The 23,489-nt window shown below is 49.2% G+C and overlaps 1 protein-coding gene across 1 annotated transcript in view; it reads right to left on the bottom strand.

Moving 5' to 3' along the window:
- Window positions 1–351: 351 nt before the first annotated feature.
- SYNPO2L (synaptopodin 2 like) overlaps window positions 352–23,489 on the bottom strand; it is a 68,743-nt gene continuing 45,605 nt past the window's right edge. Inside the window, exon 4 of the mRNA XM_026657811.1 lies at window positions 352–7,677. Within this exon, the coding sequence (XP_026513596.1) occupies window positions 5,351–7,677 (2,327 nt within the window). The 3' untranslated portion in view covers window positions 352–5,350. The remainder of the gene's footprint in view (window positions 7,678–23,489) is intronic.

Consider the following 23,489-nt stretch of genomic DNA (forward strand, 5'->3'; position numbering starts at 1 on the left):
AGGTTATTTTAGGGGGATTGCGGTATTGCTTACTTCTGTGCTGCCTTCAGAGCTGGGCGGCCGGAGAATGGCAGCTGCTGACTGAGGGCCAAGCTCTGCAGGCAGCAGGGAGAAGGGTGGCAATACCATACCATGCCACCCTTACTTCTGCACTGCTGCTAGTGGCAGCTCTGCCTTCAGAGCTGGGCTTCTGGACAGCAGCTGCCACTTTCCAGCTGCCCAGCTCTGAAGGCAGTGACGCTGCCAGCAGCAATGCAGAAGTAAGGGTAGCAGTACTGCAACAACCCCCCCGTCCCCACACACACACTCCTTTTTGGGTCAGGACCTCTGAAATTACAACACCATGAAATTTCAGATTTTAATAGGTGAAATCATGATATTTACAATTTTTAAAATCCTATGACCATGAAATTGACCAAAATGGATCATGAATTTGGTACGCCCCTAGTTATCTGTAGGCAGGAGCCCCTGTGCCCTCCTTTGGAAGTCTGTCCTCAGCCTATCCTCACTTTCCCACTAGCACACACAGCTGTTCCCTAATCTTGTTCCTGCTCTCCTATCATCAAGACTCAGGGGAGGGGAGTGGGGAGCAGCTGCTGTGGCCAAAGGCAGCTGCTTCTTCATACCAGACTCATATGCGACATCTCCACCTCAGTCAGCCCATTAGCTCAAAGCTTCTGCTCAGAGCCACCAGTGCTAAGCATAAGCAGACTAAGCAATTGCTTAGGGCCCGGAGCAGCCCCTATTCCCTTTTTATTATGTGTTGGGGAGCACAAATATTCCTGCTTAGGGCCCCCAATGGGCTAGTACTACCTCTGCTGGTGGACGCCACAGTGAGCTCTCCTATTCCGAATACAAGGACACCTAAATAGTTTTCCTGTCTTGCAATCCCTGTAATTTTGTAACCTACAAACATGCCAGAGAGAGAAGGGAAAACCATGGGGATCTATAAAATGGACCCCTCACTAAGTGTCCAAATGCTCAGTGAGGGTTGGGCCTGTCTCTGCAGCATGGCGGCGAGCTAGAACTTTACACAAACTTTCTGCCTAAATCGGCGTCTCTAACAGCTGGTGAATTTTACAATGAAGGTAAGCTCCAGGCAGAAGTCACAGGGGCTGGCCCTCTGAGGGGTCAGGCATCAGCCTCCTGTGACAAACTCCACTGCGGAGAATGAGCCAACCCAGATTCGCCTAGGGCTGGTTAATGGGATGATTAGCTGGTCATTAATTTGTGAATGGAGCACTCCTAACCCTTGCAGACCCCAGTGTCCGGGTAGTAATTAACTACCACCCAACTACTCATCCCATTAACCATCCCCAGGCAGATCTGGGTTGGCTCATTCTCCTTAGCAGAGCTTGTCACAGGGAGGCTGGTGCCTGGCCCTTTAGAGGGCCCCCCATGTGACAGCGAGCTGCCCTGCTTTCGGCAAGTGGTCATGAGAGGGGTAACTGGCTTCTGCAGAGTAGTTATGGGATGGAGCCATGAACCACTCCTCCCCACTTCCTGGGGAGTTTTTTCCCTGCTCTGGTGTGAGGTAGTGAAATAACAGCAGTAAGTTCCCAGCTGCAGTCCTCGGAGGAGACTCACTTTAGTTGCACTGAATCCCACCTCATGCTAAAAACGCACCTCTTGTATTCTGTCCTGTGACACCCCTGGGTTTCTCCTGTATAGATGCTGGCAATAGTGACAGAAGCCAGCAATGGTACAGGCGGGCACTGTGTAGACTTCTTCCCAGCCCCAGGTACAGCTCAGCTGATGGATGCATCTCAATCCTGACTCACACCTCATGTCTATTGCAGCCCTCGGTCTTGGCCTGCAGCTTCCCCTGCTGCTCCAATCCTGGTCCTTGCCTGAACACAGGTGGACAACGGTGGGGTCAGGATGTGACGTGAACTGATGTCAGCAAAACGCTAGGCTGAGACCCATCTGAGACTCCTCTAATTTGGTTCTGAATATGGATTTGACTCCAGGTTTCTAGGGGTGAAAGTCCTAATCCAATGCACAACCCCCACCCTCCCTGTTCTCACCTCTTACTCTCACATTAGTACATTGCTCCATATTAGGATTCCAGCTAGGTCAGATTAAATCACCATTAATCCCAGTTTCAGATACCCTTCCTGAGACCTTCGTGTGCTGAACTAGAGCTCCCGACACAGTCCCTCCCTGAGAACACGCCCAGTCTCCTCTGGGTAATTCTCTGACAGCCAGTGGTATTAGAGCAACCACTTGCTTTTCTAATGTCTGTCTTCACTAGGGAGTTAACTCGAGCTTTTCACAGCCCCAACCTCATGCCTGTCCACACACAAAACTCTAGCTGTTATCTGAGTTTAATGGTGCTTCCCACCGGGGCTAATTAACTCATCATGGGTCTATAAACTAAAGCCCAGGTCAGGCTTTCACTTGGGCTGGTAACCCACCCACTTTGCAGTGTGGACCAAACCATTTGAGTGCTGATAGTTCTCCAGCACCTTCCCCCAATTCCTCCTGTGTGCCCAGAAGGAGAGACAAGTTCTCCTCAAATGCTCTGGGAAAGAATCACACAGCAGCTCAGGTTACTGCCGCACAGAAAGCCATGAGCTATGGCCCTTGAAGTCCTAACAACACACATGGGAGAGTGCAGGACCAGTGAGGACACTGACTCAGGTAGGGCCTCGCAGCATGGCTGCTCGCACCCAGGCAAGGCTAATATTGGGGGCTCTGACACTGGTGCAAATCACCTGAGCTGCACCATGGCTCATTAACGAAGGGCCCTTTGGGAAGTTCCCCTCAGCCCTGCTGGTGGCTGCTGGGCTGATGAGTGAAGTCTGGAGAGGCTGCCACTGCCTCCAGTCCTGTTGCTTCTGCCTCAGAGCCCCCAGTGGAATGTGCACTACAAGCTCTGGGGCTGGGACACAGTGGCCCAGCTGGATTGGGGTGAATGTGAATGGAGCTGGCATGAGAATATGTTTATTTTACTTTGATTTTGTTCCATCTATCCCAATGACAGAGCTGCCTCTCGTTGTGTTAGGTTCCCCCACTCTCTCTGTCCCAGCAGACCATTGGGATGAGGTACCAGAAAGCTCTAGAACGATGTACCAACGGGGCATGCAGGAGCTCTAGTCTCTCATTGCAAAGGGGCCTACATCATAGGCCCTGGCCACACTGGGCTTGAGACCATGTGTAGAAAGCGAGTTTGGGTTTGGTTTAAGTGCTGTTCCAGCCAAACTGTTTTCAGACCCAGTTTGGTCAGACAGTGGAGACAGGGCTGTTCTGTGCTCTTCTGAGCTCAATTCTCTGCCTGAACTGAACCCAGTTTTGCTAACCCAAAGCTTTAGATCAGTCTCCTTTAATCTCGAATCCAAATTCAAAGGAAGGCGCATGTCTGCTGACTTGGAGACAGCTCACAGCCTGGGTTAGGGGTTCATAGCTGCCTGGTCTACACTTAACACATATGTTAACATAGCTGAGGCACTCAGCGGTGTGAAAAATCCAGACTCCTGAGCACCATAGCTATGGCAGCCTAACCTCTGGTAAAGATGGAAGAATGCTTCTGTCAACCTAGCTACCGTTGCTTGGGGAGGTTCCTACAGCAATGGAAAACCCCCTTCCGCTGTGGTAGTCTGCATCTACTCAATGAGGTTACAGTGGCATGGCAACAGCACTGTAGCCGGGCCACTGTAGTGCAGTCATGGCCCTAGTCTCAGAGTCTCACTCCTTGGAGGTCACTGGAGGGGGGGCTGTGAATTCAATGGTGGTGACCCTACTCCCACCCCTTTGGCATCAGCAGCGTGCATGCTTTCTCCTGTCTGCAGGATCAGGCTAGGAAAGCAGCTGAAACAAGAGGGAGGGGGCAAGGTTGAAGAGCAGGAAGGCAGACTGCAGGAAATGTGCAACCCAGAGCTCAACACCACCCACCCATGGCCCTTGCTGATACCCTGCATGGCTGCCTGGGGGAGGGGAGTGCCCCTTTGTCACATGTCCTTGGTGTAGGGAAGAGTCCATGCTCAGCTCAGGTGTCTGAGGCCATCCTGCCCGAAACCAAGCTATGAAAGGAATGACTAACCACCTACCCCGAGTTCCAACGGGGGAAAGCTGTGCAGGTGAGTGACTGATGCTTTCCAGGGGATTTTAGGCTATTCTGTAACTATCAATCCCTCCGGGGAAGCTCTGAGTTAATGTGACTCCTCATGCACTACTCTTCTTCTCCCCATTGCCTCCAGCTGGGCTGGGTCAGCCCACGTGAGGGGCCGACCTCCCCAGCTGAGCAAAGAGTCCTCAGGGAAACTTCACATTGCTCATCACCTCCACTCCAGCAGCTAAAACTCCTGCCAGAGCGGAGACTGACCCAAAAATCTGGTATGTGAATCTAAAGTTAGCCCCAACTCCATTACAAGCCAGCCCTGCACTCTCCCACAGAACCATCTCTCCCACATACAGCATCTGAACTAAACAGTCAGTAGCTGGGCCTCATTTTGCTCTTCTGGCTTCCCAGGAAACCCCTCCTTCCCTCTCACATTCCTCCAGACTTACCACAGGCCCACATCGACCTTTCAGCCCTCCAAGCTGCCCTCTGCTGCTTGGAGCCAGCTGGGATCACCTCCTTGGGTGAAGGGCTCCAGGAAGCTGGAATTCCCAGGGTGGGACCCCGCTGGCTTCTCAAACACAACCCTGGCTGCTGGAAGAGCATGAGCACTCCATGGCTGTCCTGAGCAGGGCGAGCAGAGGTGCTGTGAGTCTGAGTAGATGCCCACATCCCCTTCCTGTCCCAGTGTCCCCTAAAGCACCTGCTGCTCCCCTGCAGAGGAAGGCCTGGGGAACACTGTCTCATTTCTCACTTCACTGGGGTGGGGTCAACCCTGGGTTCCAGTCATGTCTCTGCCACTCACTTCCCATGTGAGCCTGGGTGGGACCCTTCTGCGCACAGTGCCTTGTTGTCTGCAGCAATGGGATGGCACCTGCCTTACTGGGGCACTGAAAGGGTTAACAGAGTCTTGTTTCTAAAGCCCACTGGAGATGAAAAGTGCTACCTACCCCTTAGCATGACAGTCTGTCCCTCCCATTCCCCTGGCCCCAGAGACAGGGTTTCATTGCCATGCAGCTGTGGGCAGAAGCAGGCTGGAGACTATCGCCCTGTCTCTGTTTTCCTCCTGAGTCCTCTGGCTCTAGCCACAGCTGGGAAAGCTCATAGTGATGCTGCCAGGCTGAAAACAAAGGGGGGTGGGGGGCCTTGAAGGGAGTCCCCCCCCCTTCTGCCTTTTGCTTCACACACCCCAATTTATTGAGCTCACTTTAAAGAAAACCCAAGGAAACTATCTTGGTCAGGCACCCAGTTGTGCCCATGGGGGGAGGGATAGAGGGGATAGGTACTGGTTCACTGGTGCCTGGAGCCTGGCCTCCACACATGCGCCTGCATCCCAGTTTTGGCTGCTGAGAACCTGGGTCTAGCTACCTGGAACCCGGAGGAGGAGGCTGGGTGTGGGGGAGTCCCTTGGCCCACCTGACTGAGCTCTGGGGAGCTTTGGTACAGGTTTGGGGCCTGGCTGGGACCGGCCTGGAAAGGGGCAGGGGTGGAGGGTGCGGAGGAGGTCATGTCCGTCTTCCACACTGGCTCATCCAGTGTGGTGGCGGAGCGGGGAGTGAGGACTGTGGGTGCCAGGCTGCTCAAAGTAGGCATGGGAGCAGGTGTGGAGAACCGCCGGATCTCGTAGGTCCTGGCTGTTTTCACAGGTGCCTGCTTGGCTGGGGTGAAAGACAAGCTGGACTGCTGGGCTGGCTGGGGTGGAGGGTTCTGTGTGTCAGTGCTGGGGGGCTCCCCAAAACAGAACATGGCCGACTTTAGCTGGTAGGGTTGGTGGCGCATGAAATCAATGGCCTTGATCCCCGATTTCTGGCTGGATGCCTTTTTCACTTTGCTCTCTGCTTTGCTAGCCTGAGACTTGCTTGCTGCTAGGGGGTAGAAGGGGGAATGCAAGGGGTTGTAAGCTATTGGGGGTGGGGCACGGATGTTGGATGAATACTTCCATGATGATGGTAGAGAAGGGGTGGGTGAGGGGGCCCTGGGCTTGGAGCCTGGCCTCGGTGCTGCCTCCACCACAAACTTGTCCATGCGGCTCTGTCGCTTGGCGAAAAGCTCTGCCCCTTTGCCCTTCAGCTGTGGCATGTCATGGGCACCGTTTACTAGTCCGGCAGAGGCACCTTGCTGCTGAGGCTTAGGAGCCACTGGGGGAGGGGCCTTGAACTTGCGGCCTGAGGACTGCATGAAGTTGCAGGCCTCGGCTCCTAGGCTGAGGAAGTCCTCCTCAGGACCAGACTCAAAGCCCGCCCCTGGGTGGTCGCCTTTGGGTTTCTCATCCAGGTTCTGCACCAGAGACAGAAGCTCGGGGTTGGGTGAATTCTTCTTCTTCTCTTCTATGGTATTGAACATGGGCTTCTTGCTGCCCCGCCGGCGAGCCTCCTGCAAGATGCCAGTTCGGGGGGCTGGCACTGCGATCCGCTGCTCCCTGGATGTTAAGGGCTCAGAAGCAGGTCGTGGAGTAGCTGGGGAGACAACAGGATATGGCTGGCTTGGTAGCAGAGAGCTGCTCACCACGCTGGGTTGCTGTGGCGCTGGGCTGATATACAAGGAGGAAGAAGATGTCCCTCGTGGTTGAGGTGTTGCTGTAGCCCCCGCTGGCTTAGAGAGAGTGGTTAGAACTATGGAAGCCGTGGAGGTCATGGCTGGGTTTGTGGGTGTCTTAGTCTCAGGAGCACTTCCGCCTGTGCCTGGCTGTGGTACCCCTGGTGGTGTTGGCCTGCCTGGTGCTGGAATATACAGAGATGTTGAGGAGCTTGCTGGACCATTGTGTGCCATCACTGGTGCAGTGGGAGGTGGTACAGGAGTTCCTGGTGAGAAAGGTGGAGCAGCGGTGCTCTGCCCCCCTAGACTGCCACCACTTTTCTTGGGAGCCAAAGGCCTGAAGATGACGGAGGAAGTCACAGGACGCTGCCCTGAAAATCCAGGAGTGAAGGGCCGTGCGGATCTGTTGAAGAGGCCCTCTGTGCCTGGAGATGGCTGGGCACCTCCTCCAATGCTGCCCAGTGGAGACTGGACCTGAGCAGAGGTAGATGATGGCAGCTTGCTGGATAACTGTACTGCTTCCACATGGATACTCAGTGGGGTCGTGTTGGCCTTCTGTGGAGTAGGCACTTCTCCGTTCATCATGCTCTGCTTTGGCACGACACCTGGCGATGGCTGATGGCTCTCTGGCTTCTGAGCTGGGGCTTTCTCCACCATATACTGACCAGACCTCTCCCTCTGCTGCTCAAATAACCATGCTCCTCTGCCGGAGGCTTCACTCAGACCCTGCTGCATCTGCCCCAGCTGCTGCTCAGACTCTGGCTTGGGCTTTTCAATGTCCAGGTAAGTGTTGTCCCAATCCGAGTGGTTGGTTAAGCTTCGGGCATCTGAGAAGCCTTCCTCATCAAATTCTGACTCACTGGTTGGGAAGACACCATCCTCCTCCTCGTAACAGCGGTCCTCGTCGACGCTCCCAAAGCTGACCAGGGTGTACTTCTTAGCTCTCTGCCTGCGCTTCTTGAACATCAGCACGCCCTTGGAGTGAGGGTTTGGCGCATCCGTCAGCAGGGACGCAATCGTCCTGCATTTGGTTTTGGCTTCTTTCACATTCTTCTCCTGTGTGCTCTCACTGCGGTGCAGCTCTGCAAGGGAAAAAAGGAGGCAAGTTCAGGGCTCCGTAGAGGACTGGACTTACAAAGCTTTGGCAACAACTGGACTGAGTGTTTCTGGTGTCCATACAATGAGAGTCACTCCCACCTCACCCCGACCAGAACGTTAGGAAAAAATGACATGAACATAATGAAAATTGCAGCCCTCTCTTTTTCCATGCACACACCATGGGACGGGCTTCCCCACCTACTGCCAGGGACCCTCACCTTCCGGACAGCTAGCCTGTGGCAGAGGTCAGAGATGGCTCAGTCCCTGTTACCTGCTCAGACCCAGCACTTTCTCTTAACAGAGATGGCCAAGGGTCTGACTGAATTTCCTGGGGGGTTGTTTTGTGGATATGTGTCCGCAGAAAATTGTTCCTGTTACTCATCAGGACATTTCAACCCGCACTTTGCAATTTGCACCAGGTGGAGCAGCTTGTGATCACCCCTGGGAAGCCCTGCTGGGAGGGCTGGCCAGAGACATGTCCCTCCCTTTTCAGAGCCCTGCTTCCTGGGAGAAGCGGGAACAAGCAGTCCCAGTGCTCCCCAGAATGCAGCAACCACTAGGGTGAGCAGGCCCCGCCCAGGTGTGCAAGCGCAGGAAAGCGTCTTGCTCCCCCCTCCCTAGCCCCTTGTGGGCTGCCTGTGAACTCGGCTGGACAGTGTCAGCGATGAGTGCTATGGTGATACTGTGAGCACACCTTCACTGCCCCCTGAAAAGTGCGATAAGGACAGTACAAAACCTGCAGCCATGAGAGCAATGTTTCACGCTCTCCCATAACCTCTTGCCTGTGCCCAGCCAGGACAGAGTCACTATGCACATGAGCAGGAATCCCAGCTGCCTGCCCTTCAGAACTGGTCAGCCAGGCCAGAAAGAATCCTTTTGCACAGGCTCTCCCATGGCCTTCGCTGCTGGAAAAGCCAACACCTGTCAGGGCCTTGGCCGAAAAACATAGGCTAATCATTTTCCACCACCTCTGCCAGCCTGCTGACCAGCAAAGCCCATATGATGGGACAGTGTGTTCTCTGCCCAGTGTGCAAGGTGAGGGGGGAGCTCTGAAAGAGTCAAGGGTGAACCCAAGGGCAGCTGTGAGAAGAGAGTTCATAGGCACAACTAGAGACTTGGACTCTGAAACCAACAGAAACCTGAAAGAAAAAATAATCTCCAAGTGATTTCTCATTCCTTTTTCTTGCTCCTGACCCTTTCCACTGGGGAAAAGACCTTTCTCTGCTTCTCATCTGCACTGCATCCCTTTAACAGCAGCCTCTGTGCTTTTGAGCAGCACCAGGAGAGAGGACAAAGATGCTCTCAGTAAGCTTCCACTCACTGGTCAATAAACTGCACAGCACCTTCCCCTGTCCTTCGAGCCCCAGCATTCCTGCAGCAGAGACACAATACGCAGTCCTGCTAAGGCGACTCCCACTGGATCTAGTGGGGGCGGGGATAGGAGAGGCACTAATGTACTACTGAGGAATGCTGCTAGTTCTCCCCAGGACCTGAACTGCGCAGCCTCACAGATCTCACCTGGGGCCACTTTACCCCAGGGCATTGTTGCAACAGGGAAGAACAGTTGTGGCCAAGTTAGCCCACAACGGGGGAGGGCAGCAGTGGGCACAGAGCTTGCCTAACCATGATACCAATGAGTCCTCTTGGGCTCTCTGTATCACCCCTGGGGCCGTAGTTTCCCTCTCCCCCTTCCCGCCCTCAAGCAGCCCATCTGCAAAGGTCACAAAGCTGTAGCATGTGTCATTTGGTCCCTGCTGCTCCCGGTCACCCCATTCAGGAATATCATCCACTCCCACCCCAGGCTTTCAAAACAGGCTCTGGAATGTCAGAGAGGTTGTGATGCTAGGAAGCTTTCAATAAATTCAATGAAAGTCCCCTCACCAGGCTTTGCCTGGAGCCATTTCATAACAAACATCATGGCTCCAGGTTAGCTACAGCGAGGCAGCTCCAGACGGAGATCCAACAAGGAAAAGGTCAGCAGCTTCTCACTCCGTACACAAGAGCCAGCCCTCTCCCCTTGCACCTAGAGGGCTGGAAATAATGAGCAAAAATGCCAGTGTGCTAATGGCAAAAGAATGGGTGCCCCTTTTGCACTGGCATGCGCTGAGCTAGGAACCCCTCCCCCCACTCTTACAGAGTGGGTCAGTTCAGCATCATTGACTCAAGACTCATAGTTCACATCCTTTCACTGCGTCTTGGTGCTCCCCTGGCTTTGCCCTTCTGGAGTCAGCTGGGGGGAGTGGCGCCACAGGGCTACAGTCACAACTCAGTTTTCTCTCAAGCGCACAGTAGGGGAGAGCAGTGAGATTTCCCTCACAGAGCAGACCCCCACTGGCTAGTCTCAGTCACTCACCCCGTCAAAGGAACACTGCCTGGCTCAAGTTCTGGTTCCAAACCTGTTGAGGCTAAAAGCAGGGCTCCAGAGGTGAAGCCAGCCTCACTGTCCAGAGACATTCGCCCTGTGGGCTGTGAGGGGGAGACTTCTGGCATTGGCAAGCCATGGCTAAGGAGCGGCGCCTTCAGATGCTAAGGTCTGTGCAGGCACAGGTGGCAGCAGAGCATCATGAAGGGTCTTAGCTCTGGAGTTTGGGGCTTGGAAACCCCTACTAGGAGAGGCTTAAAAGCAGCCAGGGTGTGATTCCACAAACACTGGGCCCTGCCTCAGTAACAATATCCAGATGCAGCTTCCCACCAGTCACAAGTTTGCCCCCAGCATCTTGCATCGTTCCAAGATTCCAGCCTCTTCAGCGTTCATTAGAACTAGACTCCCTGTGCTTTGAGGTTCCTTGGCCCTTTACAGATAATTGCTAAGCCCCTTCCTGATGCCCTGGCTTCCTGCCCATCCCCCAGTTCCTACTCCCCAGCTCACCAATAGAAAGCACTTTATTCCTTGCACTTTAAATCCTTCCCCACCCCCGGCACAATGTTCAAAGTATTCAAGTCACAAAGGCCAACAGCAATTTGAGACAAATGGGAGAGGAAAATGCTCTTCTGGCAACGCGTTAAAGTTTGGCTAGGAGAGCAGAGGAAGGAAGGAAGTCTGTACCTGCATAGGGCTGATCCAAGCTCTTGAAAGCAGCGTCCAGGCCTGGAGACTTGGGCATGTCACAAAGTCCATTTAACTCACAGCTCTCCATAGAGAGAGAGGCAGAGCAGCGCCCGGCTGGAGCAGAACCAAAACTCTCAAGCGTCCAAGCCCTTTGCTATCAGCTCCACAAGCCTTTTAAAGCCTATCTTTTGTCTCTTAGGCATCTCTACCAAAAGCCATGAGGTCATGCTCTCTATTTTTATCCTCTGTGCTTCATCACCGGGCAGTGTGATGGACATTGTCACCTGTCACTTAAACACTCTCCCCCTCCTCTTTCTTCCCTCTGTAGCCTGGGTTTAAAAATAAGAAAATACGCTGGCTACCAGCAATCTTTGTGCAGTGCAAGCGTCAGAGAATGAACAGTGTTTCCAGCCCCTCATTGTGAAGCATTTAGAGCTAAAGTACTCATTTCTTTCCATACCCTTGGGTTGCTGCTGTCTCCTGTCCCACTGGGGGGAGCAGGAGAAATGCACACAAAAGGAGGGGGTCCATTCAGCACAAACACTTAGGGACCACGCAGTTCTCAGATCAAGACAAGGAGGAAGAGATATGGGGGGAGAGATTCTCTCTTCCTGTGTGTATCACTTTTATTCTATGCCCTAGGAGACCCAGTCCAGGACAGGGACTCAGGGCTGCATTGACAGAGGTGTGTCAGGGTTTCTGAGTGCCTGTACGTTCATGGTTGAGTTGAGTATGGGAGACCCACAACTGGACTGCAGAGGATGTTACCTACAGGGCTAAGGTGTGTTGGCACATCCATATGAAGGGCCGAGGAATGGTACTAGAAGGCAGGCACTGGATGCAAAGACTGGGATGTATTGGCAGAGCTGTGTGGATGCCCAGCACTGGAGAGAGGAGGGGGGAGGCAAGACAGAATTGTGTTAGAATGATGTGAGGACCTGGGAATGAGTAGTGATGGTGGGGCAGGGAGTGATTTGCAGGGCAGAGCTGGAGTTTGTTTTCAAACCTCTGTGGTGGAGGCTTGCACAGCACCTCTCTACTCTGTGTCTAGCTGGGTTTGTACCAACAGCTCGTCTTCTCTGTGAGCAATAAAGTCACTCTCAATTAAAACCCCCAACTTTTTAAAAGTGGCCTTACCAGGTGATTCTCCCTTTGCAGCAGTCAGAGATTTAGAAACACAGTGCCCCATGAGTCAGGCAACTCCTCTCCAGTGTTAGCATATTTAGAGTAGAGGCTGGCCAGTGATGGTCTGACAGTGCCCCTGAAATCCAATAGTCACTGCCTTACTGCAGTGAATGGGAGCTCAGCAGGTAATATCCCTGAAGAACAGATCTGCTCTCACATATATGGGCTCTCAGAGAGTGATAAAACAAAAGAGTTTAATCATCTTCCATTATGAATATTTATACATTCAGGAATAAAATACCTTAGGGAAAAGTCCTATAGAATCTAGTAGAACATGGTAACCTTTTAAAATTATTTTAAACTAACCTATGGGTGTCTATAGCAGGAATATCACTCTCTAATAACAAGCAGTTTAAAAATTCAAACAAGCAGTTTAAAAATTCTACAGGAAGGATATAATTCCACTAACTTCTATAGGTATTGAGGGTAATTTCTATAGAAACTTTTTAGTTAATTTCTATAGAATGCTGATTTGTCCCTATTACATTCTGTAGAAATAATCCATAAGGAGTAACTTATGCAATTAGGCACTGATCCTAGAAAAACTCATGCATAGGCTTATCTTTACCACCATGAAATGAGTGGAACTACTTACTGTAGGAAAGTTAAGCATATGCAGAAATTATTGCAGGATCAGGACTTAAGACAAGAACAAAAACAAGTGAATACACAAATTAGCTGAGCCACTCACATACCTAATACTGCGAGCTCATTTGTTTGCTACAGAACAATTAGGCTTAGTGGGAGCTTTTATTAATAAAGACCCAAGCCCTAAGAAGCATTATGAAGCAATCTCCATAAAAGAAGGAATGTAACTGCTAAGATCATAAATGGGAATCTATTCCTATGTGATTAAATAATTATGGAATGCTGCTCTTTCAAATGGTGTCACCTGGAATTCTATTTTTCCAGCTATTTCTGTTCCAGAAGGTCATTTTTCCATAGCTGATGTTGTAGATCACTCATTCAGTCAGTCATTAGAGGTTATGGAAACTTCATGTTCTTTAGATTTGAGGTCCTTTCAAAATAAGATCTTGAATAGGTTCCACTGGACTCCAAGGCATTTCCCTATTCAGAGCCAGCTTATCAACCCACAACTAGTGTTGGAGTTCCAAACAATAAGTTTATAAATAATTAATATATTATTTTCTTTAAATTAATGGCATAACTCTTGGGACAAAAAAAGCCCTTTCCTCAGTCCTAGGAACTGGAATACAACCATCACCTCTGAAAGGTGGTTTACTGATGTAAGCTCCCATTCAGCATTTAAACACATATTTAACTTTATGCTTGTGCTTAGGTCCATTCCTATTCAGAAAAGCACTTACTCCTACTGAAGTCATACTTAAGCACATATTTAAAATTCAGTCTATACTTAAGTATTTTGCTGAATCAGGTCCTTAATACTCTCAGGGGCCAAGATTTTCAAAAGTGACTAGTGATTTTTGGGAGCCCAATTTGAGACACCACTTTAAAGGGCCTTGATTTTCAGGGACAAGGTGCTCAGCCTTATCTGCAAATCAGGCTTCTTTAAAGTATAGCCCAAGTTACTACTTACTTTGGAAACTCTTGGCTATGAAGATTTAAGACATGGCTGACCCTCTGCTGCGCTAATAGTTAAGAGTTTTACCAAGGAGAGAGGGAGTGGAGGCATCTCCACTTTTCGCAAAGTCATGTGAGCCTTGCTGTTTCCTCCTGGAGCCCTGAACAATCTGAGGGAGAGGCTGTTCCTTCAGGCAAGTTCCCTTCCATCAGAAAGTGCTCATCTGAAGTACTCGGGAAAACTGCATGCAGGAGCGCCGCCAGCTTTTTTGCCGCCCTAGGTGGCGGAAGGTCCCGCCCCAAAATGCCGCCCCCGACAGAGGCGGCAGAAGGTCCCGCCCCCAAAATGCCGCCCCTGACAGAGGCGGCGGAAGGTACTGCCCCCGAAATACCGCCGATGACCGGGGCGGCCGAAGATCCGGCCACCGCGGTCGCCGCCTCCCAAATGTTAGTACCCTAGGCGACCGCCTAGGTCGCCTAATGGGTTGCGCCGGCCCTGACTGCATGTGTAGCCAGTGTTGCCTCCCTAACACCTCACGCTCAGTGTCACCTGTGTAGCATTCTGGGACAAGGCTACAATTGGGGAAACTTTCTTCTTGCAAAGTTCATAGCTGCTTTGGCTCACTGGAGCAGCACAAAGCAGCCAGGGCATACCAGTGAGTCTGGCTTTTGCATTTTTTGTGATAGCACTGCATCATTGACTTATATTCTCATTGTTTGCAGTGTTGTTAGAGCCATGGCCCCAGGATATTAGAGAGACAAGGTGGGTGAGGGTAGTGATCAATGTGATATATCTTGACTTTAGCAAAGCTTTTGATACAGTCTCCCACAGTATTCTTGCCAGCAAGTTAAAGAAGTATGTATTGGATGAATGGACTATAGGGTGGATAAAAAGCTGGCTAGATTGTCGGGCAGTGATCAACGGCTCGATGTCTAGTTGGCAGCTGGTATCAAGCAGAGTGCCCCAGGGGTCGGTCCTGGGGCCGGTTTTGTTTAACATCTTTATTAATGATGGGATGGGATGAATTGCACCCTCAGCAAGTTTGCAGATGACACTAAGCTGGAAGGAGAGGTAGATACGCTGGAGGCTAGGGATAGGGTCCAGAGTGACCTAGACAAATTGGAGGATTGGGCCAAAAGAAATCTGATGAGGTTCAACAAGGACAAGTGCAGAGTCCTGCACTTAGGAAGGAAGAATCCCATGCACCGCTACAGGCTGGGGACCGACTGGCTAAGCAGCAGTTCTTCAGAAAAGGACCTGGGGATTACAGTGGACAAGAAGCTGGATATGAGTCAGCAGTGTGCCCTTGTTGCCAAGAAGGCTAACGGCATATTGGGCTGTATTAGTAGGAGCATTGCCAGCAGATCGAGGGAAGTGATTATTCCCCTCTATTTGGCACTGGTGAGGCCACACCTGGAGTATTGTGTCCAGTTTTGGTCCCCCCACTACAGAAGGGATATGGACAAATTGGAGAGAGTCCAGCAGAGGGCAACAAAAATGATTAGAGGGCTGGGGCATATGACTTATGAAGAGAGGCTGAGGGAACTGGACTTATTTAGTCTGCAGAAAAGAAGAGTGACGGGGGATTTGATAGCAGCCTTCAACTACCTGAAGGGGGGTTCCAAAGAGGATGGAGCTAGGCTTTTCTCAGTGGTGCCAGATGACAGAACAAGGAGCAATGGTCTCACGTTACAGTGGGGAAGTTTAGGTTGGATATTAGGAAACACTATTTCACTAGAAGGGTGGTGAAGCACTGGAATGGGTTACCTAGGGAGGTGGTGGAATCTCCATCCTTAGAGGTTTTTAAGGTCAAGCTTGACAAAGCCCTGGCTGGGATGATTTACTTGGTGTTGGTCCTGCTTTGAGCAGGGGGTTGGACTAGATGACCTCCTGAGGTCTCTTCTAACCCTAATCTTCTATGATTCTATGAATATCTCTCATTGGTCCAACTTCTGTTGGTGAAAGAGACAAGCTTTCAAGCTACACAAAGCTGAAGGTCTGAAGAAGAGCTCTATGTAGCTCAAAAGCTTGTCTCTTTCACCAACAGAAGTTGGTCCAGTTAAAGATATTACCTCACCCACCTTGTCTGTCTCATATTCTGGGTGTCATTCACTGTAACCCTCAGCACTTACTCTATGGTACTATAGCCAGCTATACTCACTATCTGTATCTGTGCATTTGATTAGTCCTGAATTTCTTTGCATTTGTCTTTGGCATTTGATTGACTTTAGCCCATTTCTCCCATCTATCAAGCTCCTACTACATTTAAATAGCCCATCCTCTGGAGAACCAACTGTGCAACTCCTTCCCTTATTTATATCAGCTGCATATTGCTAAATGCACCATAATCTCCACTCCATCCTCTAAGCCATTCATTAAAATGAGTATTAGTGTTATTGACTGTCCTTATTTGTTAACCACAGTGAGCTCAGGACTGCAAAAGAAGCAAATAAAACTAGTCCCTGCCCTGAGGAAATTGAAATGTCCACACTGGAGTTGGAGGTGTAATTTCCAGCATGGGTAGATGTACCTGCGCTGGCTCTGATCGAGCTACTGCGCTAAAAATAGCAGCGTAGCTGCCATTGCGCAGGCGGCATGAGGAGCCAGCCTCCCAAAAGTACAATCCCTTCTGAAACCCTAGGTACTTACTAAAGGTGGCTAGCCTGTCCTGCTGCCTCTGCAGACATAGCTAACCTGCTGCTTTTAGCTCGCTAGCTTGATCAGAGCTATCGTGGGTATGTCTATGTGAGTTGTAAATTACACCTCCAGCTCCACCATAGACAAACCCACATAGGGCAAGACATGCTGGGAGAAGAGGGGAAGTGCTGACTTAAAGTTCTGTTTGTTTGTTTTAAATCCTCCTCTCTTCTGCAGTCACATAACATGGAGGTGGAGAGGGGAGCATGTGATTGATATAGATTAGTGTTTGCTGGCCACAAGGGAGAAAAGGCAGAAGCAGTACTATTGGACCCAGAATGGACACTGGCAGAACTCCAGTTAAAACCTCCTCCCAGTGAGACATCATGAACCATTAATAACTATTCTCTCTATTCTATTCTTAGTCAATTGTGTAGCATCGTACAGTGGTTCCACCTAATCCGCATGGCTTTCATTGCCTTATGGGAATATCATGTGGAACCATATCAAGTATCTTACTAAAGTCAGCGTGTACTGTGTGCACTGTATTTCCTTCAGTGACTAAGCCTGTTATCTTGTCACATGGCTGTCTGATCTCTTTGGTTGTGATTAATCTATGTTGTTCATTATTTATCACCTTATTTTCTGCTGGTGCTTTCAAACTGACTGCCACAGTAACTTTGTTGGAGCTAAACATACTGCTCTGTAATTCTCTGCATCTCCATGCCTCTTTCTTAAATATAGGCGCTATGTTTGCTCTCTTCCTCATAGACCTCTCCTGTCCTCCAGGAGCTCTCAGAAATAATGTCTGACACATCTTCCGCTAGTTCCTCAGGTTAAACCTCGAGGGTGAATGTGACCAAGCCCTGCTCTTTTCAATATACTCAGTGTAACAAGTTATTTGTAATCTGGTCGCCCCGATCCTGTCTTGTGAATGCTCCCATTCCTTGTTCATTAAGGGCCAGATCCTGTGCTGATGTAAGTCAGTGTAACTCCATCTACTTCCATGGAACTATGCTGATTACACTAGGGGAGGACCTGGCCTTACTTATTCTCCTGTTACTATTATCAGTTTTAAAGGAGACTAAAGTGAAGTAGCTGTCAGCATATCAGCTTTCTCTTTGCCATCTGTTAGCTGCTCTCCTTCCCTGTTGAGCAGCAGCCCTCCCCTCCCCCATCATCCTCATACTTCCAGTGGATTTGTATAAACCTTCTGCTGGTTCCCGTTTATGGCCTTTGCTAACAGCACCTCAGTTTAGACCCTCTCTTTGACTTTGTTCCTATACCTCCTTATTATCTCCCTAGAAGTTTCCCTTTCCACATCCCTTTCAGCCCTGATGAGACAACATGGGTCATTGATTGGGATTCCTATTTTCCATTTGCAGTGGGATTGCTTTCAACTGGGCCTTGGAGACCCTGGAGCCAAGAAACTATTCACTGTGAGGAGAAGGACTCAGAGGTGTATGTATGTGTTTATTTTAAGGTAATTATTGTTCCTGTCAACTTAAGACCTGAGCACATTACATAGTTACAAATAGATCACAGAATGTTGCCAGTAACTGGCAACAAGTCAATTTAATCACACTCATCTCCACCATGCCACACTTCAGCCATCAGCTAACCACATCCTCCCTTTGATACGTGTCTCAATCAGGGACTCGCTAAATTAATTATATTCACTTGGCAATAATGCCCTGAAAACCACCACAGCTGAGTGCTGCAAGGACCATGGGCTTGATCCTGAAGCAGTGAAGTCAGTGAAAGTTCTGCCATTGACTTCATAAGCATAAGATGAGTCAGCATGTGAGTAACTGAGTTCCAGAGACAGAGTCCCTCCACTGAATGGGTCCTACCTCCACACCAGGATTTCAACCCAGGGGACTAGGCATCAGGAACCCCTTGCCCAATCATAAATAGCACAATGGAGCATGGGAAGAAAAATGGTTCTGAAGAGGTTGGGTCTCCAATAGCTTGAGTTGGACATGGAAGAGAATGGGAAGCTATTGCAAAGCACAGAGCTCTGCTATGATGAGATTACCTCAGTGGTCGCTGTGGAGTGAGTGGCGGTATCCTGCACTGGGTGAAGTTTCTGAGTAATCTTGAAGGGTGATCCTAATTAGAGTGTGTTATAGTACCCTAGCCTGGAGGTGACAAAGGCATGGAGAACTCTAGCAATGCCTAAACCAAGTGATGATGAAGAAAGGCACTTCAGGCCATCATTACAACTTGGGAGATCAGGAGCAGTGGTGGATCCAATAAGACGCCTAGAGTCTGAACCACTAAGACTAAGGCTGAGCATATCCCCTCAGTAAAGTGATCAGACACAGCCCCCAACAACTCAAGAGGCTCACAGTGCTTTCACCTCCATAAGAACATCATCTTAAGTCAGCTCACTCACGTCCAGATCTCTATCTTAGGTGACGATGGGAAAACATGTGGGATATGTATCAGATGCAGAGCAGAATATCATCAACATACTGACAGTGTGGCAGGCCAAATCACCCTGTACCTCCTCATAAGAGCTGCACATACATGTTGAAAAAGAAGGATGCCAAGAGGGAAATGTGTAGGATCTCACAGGTCAGAGCCCCAGAGCCAGATAAGCAATTGCCCAGAACAACTTGTGAGATTACTCAGAAAAGAATGAACAGAGTCATTGTAGAGTGACCCCTTCCATTCCTGCCAGGTCTTCCAGGACTCGGAGAGTCAACAAAAGCTCGTGAGCAAAGTCTGCAAAGCAGCTAATGAAATCAACCTGGACACCAGTGGTGGATTAACAAATTTGCCGCCCCTAGACCCTCAAAAAATTGCCCCCCCTCCCCGCACGAGCTCACCTCCGCTCCCCCGCGGCAAGCCTGGGAGGGAGGGAGGCAGGAGAAGGGGAGTTGCGGCGCGCTTGGGGGATGGCAGCGGTGGAGCAGAAGTGAACTGGGGCGGGGAGCGGTTCCCGGCACCCCGGGTTACTCCCCGCACCCGCGGACCCCAGCTCACCTCTGCTCCACCTCCTCCGAGCATGCCGCTACTCACTTCTCCCTCCCTGCCTCCCAGCGCTTTCACGCGGCAAGCCTGGGAGGGAGGTGGAAGGAGGGAAGCGCGGCGCGCCTGGGGGAGGAGGCGGGCCGGGGATTTGGGGAAGGGGCGGAGTTGGAGAGGGGGCGTGAGCAAATTTGCCGCCCCTGCAAATTTGCCGCCCTAGGCCTAGGCCTTGTTGGCCTAGGCGATAATACGCCGCTGCTGGACACATAACCTCTTCCCAGGGTCAGAAAATGATAATCAGCCCAGACATAAGTGCACTCTCTGTGCCATCCTCAAGCCTAGACTCTGACTGATAGAAATCCACACATAGCTGTAATCATCTCACTGACAACTTCTCAATAGCCTCCTTCTAAAACATGGAGAGCCAAGACAAGGTGAAAACTGATGGCTAATATTAAGTGATGGTTTCTTACCCACAGCTTGCTTACAGGTGGTAGGTAGGGATCGTGACTTGCCAAAGGGAACAGGAACAATCCCCATGGGAGCATGGGCCCTAATGAGGTTGGGCACCCCCGCCATGATTAAATCATGGGGGTGGTTGGTTTTCTCTTAGTAGTGGCCATCTGCACGCTGACCAACATGGGCTGAAGGTCACTGCTCATCATTGCTCCCCATGGCGGGGAACAGACCTCAGGTGAGATCCACAGGACAGGGATTGGAACCATAGCTGGTTAACACCTTCCACCTCCAAACTGCGCCCATTGGTCTTCCAGACCCCCAGTGAGTAGCAGCACTTCTCAGTCTTATTAGTGACCATATAACTGTGATCATCTAAGAATCATGGCTGCCAAAGCTGGGGGGTCAAGTAGCGAAGCACAGACCATGGTGCAAAAGATTCAGAGTTCAAAGTGCTGATCAGATGGTCAATATTCGTCATGACCTGCACTGCCTACACTCCAGCAGCAGTCAGATAGCACCTTTACTAGGCTCACCCTCACTGCATCCAGAGGGAATTTTACACACTCTCCACTGTATAAGGTATTTATTTATAAGCATCTCCTGACTGGTGTGGCCTGTACATCAGAACGATGGCTTAAAATAAAAGGGTTTCCTTTTCCAGTGCAGGATGCTGTAATTCTAGTGCATCCACTTAGGCAGCTGGGCCCATGTCAAGCAGAGGAGGAAATTCTCTCCCCCCGCCCCTTCCTCCGCACCATATATAGAAAGACTCGAGTTCCAGGGGCTAAAAATAGGCCAGCAGATAAGTTTAAAATGAGATATTTTGAAGCACTTCTGTACTGACTTAAATTCCTACGATAAGATAACAAGCTGGGACCAGAGCCCTGAACTGGTTTATCTGTCTTCTGCCTGGGGTTGGCACCTCTGTAAGGAAGGGTGGGAAAGTCTGAACCTGTTCCACATCTGAGTCCATCTATACTGTTGCTGAAAATAAAAAAAACTCTTCTGATGAGATGACTGAGAGGAACCAAACCTGGTGAAAAATGGATTTCAGAACAGAATAGAATGGTGCAGAGGTTTCCTGTGGTCTGGGGACACCATATGGACCTACCATTAGAGCTAGGTGAATAATAAATTTCTCAGTTTGCTAGCAATTCTGAAAAAATAGAAAAAATATTAATTTCAGCTTAAATTGAAAACGTTTTTCAAATTTTTCAGTGCATCAGAAAGTTGATTTTTTTCCATTTTCAGCATTTTTAATTATTTAACTAAATTTAAAAAAAAGGAAATTTCAAATCAGAAAGTCATTTTCAATTGAAAAATTGTCAAACATTTATTTAGAAAATACCAATGTTTTGGGATTTTTTTCCTGATTTTTTTTCTCTAAAATGAACAATTTGGCAAAATGACACATACTTGAAACATTTTGGTGTTACTGAATCTGCATTTTTTTTGTCAAAATATTTTTAGTTGAAAAATTTCAGTTCTGCCTATCAGACAGCTTTGGAGAGCCATGGAACCTTATAGACTGCTAGTGCAAGCAGCTGTTATCCTGTTCCCATTCTCTGCTCCCTATAGCCCTCCCTTGCTTCTTAGTCCCCCTTGATCCCCTGACTCTGCTACCACTGCAATGCATCCATTGCCCAACCTTACTCTCCCTGTTGACTGTGCTTCTCACCACATAACAGGCCTGTGTGACGTTGCAGTCTATATGTTTTATGGAAATATGTTTATAAGTGTGAATATGATGTAACTGGAATATGCTTAGTGTTTTTGTTGTGTGGTGTGTGGTTGCTGGTGAATATTTGCTTCAGGTTGGGGGCTGTCTGTAAGCAAGGACTGGCTTACACTAACCCAGGAACCTATCCTTGCAACAAAGCCTGTTGCCAACTCTGACCACATATCTATTCAAGGGACACCATCATAGGACCTAATCACATCAGCCACACCATCAGAGGCTCGTTCACCTGCACATCTACCAATGTGATATATGCCATAATGTGCCAGCAATGTCCCTCTGCCATGTACATTGGCCAAACCGGACAGTCTCTACGCAAAAGAATAAATGGACATAAATCAGACGTCAAGAATTATAACATTCAAAAACCAGTCGGAGAACACTTCAACCTCCCTGGTCACTCGATTACAGACCTCAAAGATGCAATACTCCAACAAAAAAACTTCAAAAACAGATCCAACAAGAAACTGCTGAACTGGAATGAATTTGCAAACTGGACACCATTAAATTAGGCTTGAATAAAGACTGGGAGTGGGTGGGTCATTACACAAAGTAAAACTATTTCCCCATGCTAATTTTTCCCCCTACTGTTACTCATGCCTTCTTGTCAACTGTTGGAAATGTTATCACTACAAAAGTTTTTTTTCTCCTGCTGATAATAGCCCACCTTAATTGATTAGTCTCGTTATAGTTGGTATGGCAACACCCATTTTTTCATGTTCTCTGTGTATATATATCTTCCTACTGTATTTTCCACTCCGTGCATCCAATGAAGTGGGCTTTAGCCCACGAAAGCTTATGCCCAAATAAATTTGTTAGTCTCTAAGGTGCTACAAGTACTCCTCATTCTTTTTGCTGATACAGACTAACACGGCTACCACTCTGAAACCTGTTACTTTGTTCTGTCTGTTATTACTTGAAACCCCTTAAATCCTACTTTTATACTTAATAAAATCACTTTTGTTTATTAATTAACCCAGAGTAAGTGATTAATACCTGGGGGAGCAAACAGCTGTGCAAATCTCTCAATCAGTGTTATAGAGGGTGGACAAATTTATGAGTTTTCCCTGTATAAGCTTTATACAGAGTAAAACGGATTTATTTGGGGTTTGGATCCCATTGGGAGCTGCGTGTCTGGGTGCTGGAGACAGGAGTACTTGCTGAGCTGTTTTCAGTTAAGTCTGCAGCTTTGGGGGCGCGATTCAGACCCTGGGTCTGTGTTGGAGCAGGGTAGCGTGTCTGGCTCAACAAGACAAGGTTCTGGAGTCCCAAACTGACAGGGAAAACGGGCTCAGAGGTAGTTTCAGCACATCAGGTGACAGTCCCAAGGGGGTCTCTGTGACTGAACCTGACACAGCCTGATTCTCCACTGGCCTACAGCTAGGGGTCAAGTCCTCCACTGGTGTTAACTCCATTTGCTCCTTCTGCTGTGGTTTACACCTGTGCTGAGGGAGTGTAGAACAATACCACCTCTGAAAATGGTTGTGCATTTTACATCCACTTTGCACAGGTATAAAAGTAACCACAAGGTGCAAGGCAACGGTGAATCAGACCAATGAACGTATACATTGGATAAATACCAACCAGATGGAAATTACAAGAGTCTGGATTAGAAATTGGATGACAAGCAGAGAGCAAAGATTACTCATTTAAGACCTCCAAGTGGGGCATCACATGGGTGAGCATTGGATCTTTATTATTTAATAGTGCCCCCAATGGTCTAGAGGAAGGTTTAAATTCAACAGTGATCAAATTTGCTAACACTACCAAATTGGAGGGGTAGTAAACATGTGGGGGTTGGAGTGGTGAATTGACCTGTAAAGTGACCTGGAGTGGTTTGCATGCAATGAGATGAGTGGAGTGGCCAAGGACGTAAAGTGTTACGCATGTGCTAGGGAAAGGAAATAAACAGCACATCTACAAATCTGAGTCTGTGAAAGCCCCAGGACAGATAGGAGATAGCAACCTTAATATGAGCCCTTCACAGTATAACACTCTTACAGAAAATGCCAGTGTTATTCTTGCACTTGTGGAAAAGGATTCTTCTAGTTCCCTGTTCTTGGACAGAGGTTTCACTTGTTCATCTAGGGAATACATGGTACACCCACATCTTGAATACTGTATGCAGATGTGGTCGCCCCATCTCAAAAAAGATAAATTGGAATTGTAAAAGATTCAGAAAAGGGCAACAAAAATTATTAGGGGCATG

The sequence above is a fragment of the Terrapene carolina genome, unplaced genomic scaffold (genome assembly GCF_002925995.2).
Source record: "Terrapene carolina triunguis isolate 2854851 unplaced genomic scaffold, T_m_triunguis-2.0 Scaffold310, whole genome shotgun sequence".
Taxonomy (NCBI): Eukaryota; Metazoa; Chordata; order Testudines; family Emydidae; genus Terrapene; species Terrapene triunguis.